This window comes from Mustela nivalis (assembly GCF_964662115.1).
Source record: "Mustela nivalis genome assembly, chromosome: 15".
Classification (NCBI taxonomy): domain Eukaryota; kingdom Metazoa; phylum Chordata; class Mammalia; order Carnivora; family Mustelidae; genus Mustela; species Mustela nivalis.
The window spans coordinates 25,394,712-25,404,636 of record NC_139034.1 but is presented as its reverse complement, the minus strand read 5'-3'; the positions used below and the strand labels follow the sequence as shown (position 1 = coordinate 25,404,636).

General features: G+C 43.4%; 1 protein-coding gene across 1 annotated transcript in view; it reads right to left on the bottom strand.

The window, feature by feature from the left end:
• Positions 1–1,379: 1,379 nt before the first annotated feature.
• LOC309848939 (thrombospondin type-1 domain-containing protein 1-like) overlaps positions 1,380–9,925 on the bottom strand; it is a gene marked incomplete at its 5' end in the record, with an annotated part of 17,171 nt that continues 8,625 nt past the window's right edge. The window contains 3 exon segments of the mRNA XM_082700950.1: positions 1,380–4,398; positions 5,647–5,737; positions 5,741–5,805. Coding sequence (XP_082557076.1) covers positions 3,029–4,398; positions 5,647–5,737; positions 5,741–5,805 — 1,526 coding nt within the window. The 3' untranslated portion in view covers positions 1,380–3,028.

The following is a 9,925-nucleotide window of genomic DNA, read 5'->3' as shown; positions in this document are numbered from 1 at the left end:
AGAAGTTGCCTAAAGATCCCTGTTTCCCAGCACACATTTTGAGATGAGTAAAAAAAAAAATCCTCAGATATACCCTAGATACTTTCAAACTCCTGCTTCTATGCTTATCTCAGTGAGATTGTTATTCTGGTGCTTAAAGGACAGGGACTCAGTTTCTTGGTGCCCTCTCACTCTAAAAGAGCTAAGCCTACTGATTTTTAAACTTTTTTTTTTTTTTTGCCTCCTGATTTTTAAAGAACCAGGCGTTAAACCCTGCTGGTATAAAAGGTCATGTAATTAAGCCCCACGGGTTTTCAAAGCCAAATATTATGGGGCTTCATCTTCCCAGTGCAGGTCTGCCTTGTCTAGGTTGCCTCTTGTGGGATCTGCTCCTTTCCCTTCTTGCTGCTTGTTGTGTCCCTCCCATTTGTGGTCTTGCCGGGAGTTTTGTTCCCAACCACATCTCTGCCTCTCCCACTCTTTTCAGTGAGGTCTCCCCTCTACCATTTACCATGGAAAGTCTATTCTACCAGTCTTTGGGGTTATTTTCTAGGTTAGTTGCACTGATATGACTGTTATCTAGGTGTTTCTGTGGGATGAGGTGAACTCAGGACCCTACTACTCTACCACCTTCCCTGAAGTCTGTTTGGTATTTTCATGAACACCGTGTTCATCCATGTTTATCCCATTTTCAGATAGCATCTTTATGACTCTTACTTTGAAATCTTTATCAGGTGATTACTTATATCCATTTCGTTAAGGTCTTTCCTGAGGTTTTTTCTTGTTCTTTCATTTGGAACACTTTCCTCTGTAGGATATTATTTCTAATGAAGCTTATCACTTATCCACCAAGGAGAATGCTGGAGCATCTACTTTTCTTGTTCTCAGGGACAAATTAGAATAACTGAATTGTAGTGATTGCCTCTTGATGAGAGCCACAGAAAACTGCTAGGTAGATGGTGAACAGGTTGTACACTGATATTAATTCACTGTTATACTTTTAGATGCATGATATACTGGGGAAGAACATGATTTAATAGAAAATCTTTCCATTCGTAGCATTTTTCTCTAATTTTCACCTTCCTTGCAGCTGTTTTGGTCTTAGTCTGACACTGTAGGGAAATTCACTGTGAAGTGTGGAACAAGTGAGCATGTATCCTCTGTCCTCAAAAGTTGGCATGCAAGCTTGTGAACTTGGAAAGAGAACAAAGCTTTCTAATAAGGTAAACCAAGAAAGTGTAGATTAAGAAGTCTGGTTTCCTCTTCTTCGCATCAGCACATAACAGCTGTCAGATACCACTGAATAATCTACTCCTCCTGTTCCTCAAAGGTAGATAGTTATAATTAAGGCATTTCCCAAAGGAAGTATGTTTTAATTTTGAACAATGGCACAAATGAAGTGGTAATACAACAATGTAAGAGAAACTTTAATAGGTATAGTATTTGCATTTATGATTCTTTTTTGTCCTGCTTAATTCCACTCTCTCCAGTGGTCTCTGAAACCTCACTAGCAGGCTCACATCCTGATAAACTCTAAAAGGAAGAAGAAAAACAATGTAAAAGGCAAGGTGGGTGTGGCAGCTAGAGAGGTCACGGTGAACAAAGAAGGAAAGGGCAGCTACCCAAGCACAGGCAGATAAGGCATTAGGTTCAAGAGCTGAAAGGAAGTATACCAGATTGAAGAGTGCTCACAGGGTACCTGACACCAGACTGCAAGGAAAGAGCCCAGGCTTTAGGTCCTTGTTTAGCCCTCACTTCCAAATAAAGCAAGTTGCAAGACCAGTCCTAACATCCAGCAGCAGAAAGCTTCCTTCCTTCAGGAAAATCCAGTAAAGGCATCTTTCTGTGACTTCTTGCTAAAAGGGCCAGCTTTCTCCTGAAGTCCCTGCTGTTAGAGAAGACTTGTAAAGGCTGCGATGGCATTGTACAGAGGAAGAGGTTATTAGAATAAAAATGTGAGTCCATGTTCATCCAGATATCCTGCAGGAGTTAATTCCCCTCCCTGAGTGTTAAATTCTTCACCTGGAAAATGTGGTAGGCACAAAGGAAAGCAAAAGATTTGTTTCTAAAGGAATTATTTTCTCTGTTCCTTCTTTACTTCATTCTTCCAATTTAAAAACTTAGCTCTAAAATCACAATCTGGTCTACCTGCTTTCCATACTGTCTGAGTAACATGATAAAGTCATCTTTAGAAACATAAACACACTGGTTTCAATATGACACCCTCTAGGGTCTTGGCTGCCAGTCTGATCCAGGAATGCATAGTCAGCATCCTAATACCAGGCAGTGTCTTTGCCAGCATCCACTGTCCGTGTTCTATTTGATTCTCTCAGGAGATAATACTTTCCTTTCTAAAATGTACACTTTTTGCACCAAACAATTATGAGTATATGGCTAGGTCTTCAGGTGACTCACTACCTGAACAATCAGCTTCTTATTTCTCCAAAACTGAATTAACTCACATAATTTTGTGTCAAGGCATCAGAACTCTTTGTTGCATAAAAAAATTAGAAGATATCACCCAACTCTGGCATAAAAGTTCTCCTGGAATATAATCAGCCTTTCAGCTAAACATGAAAGCCATTCAGTACTGCCCATGTAGGAGTTAAATTCTTAAGTATTTATAACTTAGTAAATTATAATCCAGAGCTCTGTTGGCAAGTTAACTTTGTTCCAGCCCTTACTGTTGTGGAGACTCCCAAATTTACTTCATGTTGGACACTGCCAAGAATGTGTTCAAAGCACTTCATGCTTAAAGTCACATTTGCCCTCTTTCATATCCACATGAGAGACCGAGCCCTATTTCACTCTTCTTTAAATTTTATTATTGTACTTATTAGTAATAAACCAAGGGAACTGGGATAACAAAGGGAAAAGTTCAGGCTAAGTAACTTCTTCTTTATGAATTAAAACACATATGCACACTTGAGTTACCCCCCCCCCAATGTACAAATAGCTACATAATATAGTCCATAGAACACTGTGAGCCACTGATACCAGGAGCCAGGCAAAGGCCCCCAGTTGTGTGAAGTCTCAGGCTGATCTGGGTCTAGATGACCAGCTTCTCCACGCTGAGTGTACTTGTGGTTTCATCCTCTTCATTCGACCCAAAATAGCCCGGGAGGTCCAGCATCCTCTGCTCTGCCTCGGTAAGGCCGAATGACGTATTGTCATAGAAGGCGAACTCAGGCTGGGCTGGGAAGCTGTGACACTTGTCTTTCCTACACTGAGAAGGGCTCAGAGGGCTCACCCTCTGGTAGCTCTCTTTGGGGGCCGTGGGAGAAGGCTGCTTCCTCGAGACACTCCTGTGACTGGGGGACGGGCCCCTCCGGGCTCTGTGCGGCTCCGTTCTCTCACCGCTGGCCGTCAATCCTGCCTGGCAATCCCCCAGGTCTGGTTTCCTCGCGGGCTGCCCCAGGCTGTAGGATTTAGGGGGAGGACTTAATGGACTTCTGGTTGCACCTGCCCCGTGGAAATGGTCCGGTTTCTCAGGGGACGGGGCGGCTCCTCGACTCTGAGGCCGAGATCGCTCCTCCGCCTGGTCCCAGGTCCGCGTCCTGGAACCGTAGGCCGGGGCCTGCCAGGGGGTCAGGGTGGACATGCTCCGCTCCCGGAACGGCCGGGCCTGCCTGGCTTCGTGGAAGCTCGCGGTCCTCCTGAAGTGGGAGCCCCTGGGGTGGCTCCTCTCGGGCAGCGCCCCTCTGCCGCCCGCGTGCCTCAGGGCCGACTTGCGGATCACGGTCTGGCTGGGGCTGACCGCGCAGCTGGCGGCACAGACCGGGAGGTCCAGCCTGGAGGGGGGCCTGGCCGCCGCCTGCTGCTCCACAAACGCGGATTTGAGCCGGAACTTGTTGGCCGCGGCCTCCTCGGGGCCCTCCAGGTCCAAAGCGGGGCCGGTGGCCGCGTCGATGGCCGTGTCGGTCAGGGGACTCTGAGACACGTGGTACACCTTGGTGGTTTCCGTCAGGCCCTTCTTCTTCATCTCCTTGAGCTGCTGCTGGGCGAGGCGGTAGCTGAACAGCGGCGGGATGATCTTCTGCGCGCTGGACTGCACGCTCTCACTGCCCGAGGCGTCGTCCTCCGCGGACAGCGGCCCGCCGCGCCTGTAGGTCAGGGGGATGCCCGCGTCCCCGGGGCCCCCCGCCGGCCCGTCGCCCGCGTCCGAGAAGCTCCGGCGCTGCTCGCTCAGCTCGCAGATGTTCTCCTCGTCCGAGTTCTTCCGGAAGCTGGGGGAGTGGATGGAGCTGTGGCGAGCCGGGGTGCTGCATTTGGGGGCGCGGCCGAACTTCCGCCACAGCGTGATGAGCACCGTGGCGACGATGATGAACAAGCACAGGGAAATGCCCGTGACCGTCACGACGTTGTTGGACTTCCCGGGGCCCTGGGGCTGAAGAGGAGACGCGCTGGATGGCTGGGGAGCTACGAGGAAAGAAAGAACAGGTAGTTATACCCAAGAAAGGAGCTGTGAAAGTGAGGGAGACTTCTGAATGAAGAGTAGATGGAGAAAAGAGCCTTAGAAAATAATATGACATATAACCAGAGGAACAAGAGATTCAGGGTGTGGTCAAGGGATTATGAAAGAAGCAGGATAGACTGAGGGCTAGCAGAAGAGCACGAGTCTGATGAAAAACAGAAGAAGGAACACCCTCGGGATGCTGGAATGAAGGGAACAAGGCCTACAGCACTGGCTGGAAAAATGAGCTAGAAAGAATGCACTTCCTAGGCCACAGGCAGGGACACTGGCCAAGATGTTGCTGCCAGGTAGTTTTGGCTAAAAGATGCTCTGAGATCCAAACACAAAAAAACATCTGACTCCTCCAGACCCCAACGGACAAGGAACTAGGGACGGTTTTCTAACCTCGAATTGGAGAGCGGAAGAAGTAACAGAGGACTTTATCTAAGGGTCAGGAACAGAGCAAAGGCCAGCAAATTAACTGCGGGGACTGGCTATAGATCAGTTGGTGAGATGGTATGTGGGAAGAGCAAGGATTCTTATTACTGTGACCTGTAGCAGATGAATGGAATTCAACTCCATAAGCTGAAGCAAACCAAACGAAGCCATGTCAGCATCACATCTATAAACCATTTACATCAAATACTCATGGAGCACCTACTGAGTGCCTTCAAGATGTTGAAAGGATGAAGGAAAGGCCACTTTCTAGGTGATGACAAGAAGAAATCTCCGCACCTTCTCCTCCCTAGGTAGGGGTAGTAAACATAGGGCCTTCAGAAGATAAGATGGCGTGACTTGCCCCATTTTGACAAATAACGGTCTACGTAGTCCCCTCAGGCTTCTCTGAGATGATATGTTCTTCTGCAACTTTGGTGGGGAGAAGTAAAGGAAGGATAAATAAGAAAACAAAAAGAAAACCAAAAATATCTTAGGAAGAAATGATCATCCCCCTGCTTGTATTTTTAAAAATGTTTTCAGATGTCTGAATCTTTAATTTAGAGAATTTGCCTCTCATTGCCTTATCTTCCACATTGGTCAATCCCCTGTCATCTCACTGACGAGATACTCCCAGTCAGAGACACACTAATGAACACAGTCTTAGTAAAGCCAGCAGTACTAAGAGAGTGTCAGTGAATTCAGGTTGCTGATTTTCAGGCGGGCATAGATTCAACAGTCCCTCTGGGGAAAGACTCCCAAAGAAAGAAGGTACCTACCAGCACACTCCTCCAGGGAACACAGGGAGGTCTCCGAGGACATTCCAGGGCAGCCAGGTCTGGAGGGGAAGGAAGTCAGGCACACGCGGCGTCACTCTCTGACACCATCCCCACACGTGGTACTACAATGGCTCCACGGCTGCCATAGTCCCCAAGTTTCTGCAAGGACATTAGCCATGCTTTTAATGCTAGTTCATTTGAGAATCAGGATTTAACTCACTCAAATGAAGCAGCAAACTTAAATCTCAGGCCTTGAAGTCAGTAAATAAAAACATGCCCAAAGATGTGGAAAGCTGGAAAGAGTGTTTAATAAGCCTTAAAACAAAAGAAAGCTATATAATTTACAAAATGTTAACCTTTTTGGAACCTATCCTAGAGTAAAGCTCACAGGGCAACCAAATGGCCTGAAATGTTAGGAAAGTCAGGCTCCTCTAAGGAAAGACAGGATGCAAACCCAGCTTCTTTGGGTGGACACCAGGCCTCATACAAGCTGGTGAGAAGTCATCTAAAAATATAATGAACTGCTAGAATCCTGGTGTGGGCTAGCATGAGAAACAAAAGCCCTGGGAGCCACAAACCCAATGGGAATTTGTACCCACTTGCAGGCTCTTCTTCATGGATCTCACCAAATGCTCACAAGAAGGACTGAGGGTAGGTGCAAGACCAGAGAAAGCCTCTCTTGTGGTGGAGGTCTGAGGCTGGAAGGAGTGGCACTGTGGAAAACACACAAACCTTACCTGGATCCTTCTCCCCATCTGCTCTCCCAGCAAGAGCCTCAACCACTGGGAACAAAGCAGAAGCCCCGTCATTCTGAGAGCACCAGTTGAGATATAGTACTTCTAAGGAATGGAAAAAGAAGGAAATCCTTCACCGCTGGAAGGAGCAAAAAAATATACTGGGGCCAGACGTTGAAGACTGTGGCAGGGAAGGAAGGTGGAAGGTGGAAATACATTGCATGCAAAAGAATAAAGATTAGAAATACAGTAGGCTTCTTGTCATGCAAGCCAAGGATGATGGAGTAATAACTCTAAAGTAATGAAAGAAAATAATGACCAAACCAGAATTCTATATCTAGTGAAAGTATCTTCCAAAAATTAAGGAGAAATTGACTTTTTAGAGAAACAAAAATGAATAAAATTAACTACTGGAGATGTTCACCAGAAGAAATGTTAAAAGAAAATCCTTCAGGCAGAAGGAAGATGATACCAGAACAAAAACCCTGCATCTGTACAAAGAACTGAAAAGTGCTGGAAATGGCATTTATGAAGGTAAAGGTAAAATTCATTTTTTTCTTATTTTTAAATGCTCTAAAATAGAATTGCTAAAGAAAACTAGTATTATGTGTTCACAGCATATATAAAGTAAAATTTATGAGAACAATCACACAAAGAATGGGATTAATGAGTTAGAAATATACCGTTAATAAGGTCTTTATATGACATGTGAAGCAAAATATTATTGCTTAGATAGATCAAGAAAAGGTAGATTATTCAAAGGCTGATCAAGAAAAGTCAAAGATATATACTGCAAACTCTAGGACAACCACCGAAAAATATTTTAAGGTATAAGCCACTAAAAAATATATAAGGTATAAACCTTAAAATTGAATATTCAATTATTACTAAAGAAGGCAGAAACAAGAGGAAAAAGAAACAAAGAACAGATGAAATAGACATAAAACTACCCAGATAGTCAATAATATATTGTAATAGGATTGTATGGTGACAGACGGTAAGTGCACTTGTGGTGAGCCTAGCGTAATACATAGAGAAGTTAAATCACTATGTTGTACACCTGAAACGAATGTAACATTGTGTGTTGACTATATCCAATTTAAAAAAATTTTAATAATAAAACTTACTTTAAATATAATATACAAATAAGTTAAAAGTAAGCCGATGAGAGAAGTTATACCTGTGAACATGAATAAAAAGAAACCTGGAGTAGCTATATTAATATCAGACAGGGTAAACTGCAGAAGAAGAAATACTACCAGGATTAAAGAGAGACATTACATAACAATAAAAGGATCAATTAAGCAAGGAGCTTGACAACGCTAAATGGGGATGCACCTAACATCAGAGCTTCAAAATACATACAAAATACTCCCAGGACAGTTATTACTGACTGACACATGCAAACAGCTCTTCCAAGAATATACTGAATCACTGCCAGATTGAATAATTAAACAGTTCCCTATAAAAAATCATCTTAAGACCCTTCTCTATCAGTACCCATCCAACCTCAAGACTCAAGTCATTGCACTCCTAGGCACAAAAACACCCTCTGTATAAGTCTTTCTTCATGCTTTATGGACAAAAACTCGATACAGTCAAAGGTATAGAAAGCACGACAAAGACATAAGGAGAGCACATAGGGCAAATACACTCTCAGGTAATCCAAGTGGTGCAATCTTTGGAGTGAGTCATGGAATATGAGTTCTTCATAGCAATTAAAAGTCTCTGGGATTTTCACAGGAGTGTGAGCATTACAAACCACCATGCTGGACCAACATCAACTGAGGTGTGGTAATTATGTTCCATCCAGAGGTCCAACTGAACACAATATTGGTTCTGTGTCTTCAGATCACACTACAGCTCCTCAGATGGAAGAACAATGGGCCCGCTTTGTCCTTACGCTTCAGAGCTATTCAGACACTAAGCCCCCCATGCTTGCAAAGCTCTGGGACACTCATATTAAAGCCTCTCAGAGTTAAAGTTTAGTGATTGATTTTTGGAAAATCTACTGGAAATTCTACCACTGAGAAATCTCAATTTAAAGTTAAGCCAATGCATAGTTTATCCTTATGTTCATATTAAGACCACAAAAGGCAGAACTGTAAATACTAAGAATCTTTGTTATTCTTTCTTAAATCTTGTTTACTTCACATAAATATAATCTACATAAATATATAGAGTTAGTTGTCAACCAAAAAACAAAAATTCCAATTACTAGTGGCCAGAAAAAAAAACAAGTTTTAGTAAAAGCATGAATCTTAATGTCAAAATTTACATTTTGAAATGCTGTGCCCTTTTCCCTTGGAAGTAAAATCATGACTTGTAGGAAAATCAGTAATAAAAAATAAAGAAACATTTAAACTACACCTTATGCCCTTTTATTTCTAAATGAAATTAACTGAACAGGAAACAAAGGAAATCACTCAAAGCAATTAACTAATTTAATAAGGCAATTTTTTAAAAATACTTTGAGTAATTCTATCTGTTCCCTGAAGCTTTCTACCAATAACTCTGAGGTAAATACTAAGCAAATGGAAGGTCCTTAGATAACTGTAGTTCATTTTTTATTTTACTATTATTATTATTTAATTATTTAATTGTATTAGTTACCAAACAGTATTTCATTAGTTTTTAATGTAGTGTTCCATAATTCATTGTTTGAGTATAACACCCAGTGCTCCTTGAAATACGAGCCCACCTTAATACCCGTCATCAGGCTGAACCATCCCCCAAACCCCCCAAACCATTTGTTTCCCAGAGCCCATAGGCTCTCATAGCTTGTGTTCCTCTCTGATTCCACCCCCTTCTTTTTTCCTTTCCTTCTCCTAATGTCTTCCATGCTATTCCTTAGGTTCCACATATAAGTGAAACTGTATGATAATTTTCTTTCTCTGCTTGAAATAATCATTTAGCATAATCTCCTCCAGTTCCAACCATGTCGATGCTAATGGTAGGTAGTCATCCTTTTTTAGAAATGAAGAGCAAATGACCAATATTCCAAATACTCTTACTTCATGAATGAAAGCTGTTTTGATTTGCCCTGGTTAAATGTCCATACAAGCACTCACACTGCATAACAAACCTGTTTGGCCAGGATAAATACCTTTCAGCTACTATAGAGGATAATAATTCTGAATGAGCAAAATTTGTCTGGAATAGGAAAAGGCAGATTTGTTTACATGCCTCAAGACTATCTGAAAGGGGGCGCCTGGGTGGCTCAGTGGGTTAAGCCTCTACCTTCGGCTCAGGTCATGGTCTCAGGGTCCTGGAATCAAGTCCCACATCAGGCTCTCTGCTCAACAGGGAGCCTGATTCCTCCTCTCTCTCTCTGCCTACCTCTCTGCCTACTTGTGATCTCTGTCTATCAAATACATAAATAAAATCTTAAAAAAAAAAAAGTTGGGGGGGGCTCCTGTGTGGCTCAGTGGGTTAAGTCTCTGCCTTTGGCTCTGGTCGTGATATCAGGGTCTTGGGATTGAGCCCCACATCGGGCTCTCTGCTCAGCGGGGAACCTGCTTCCCCCTCCCTGCCTGCCTCTCCGC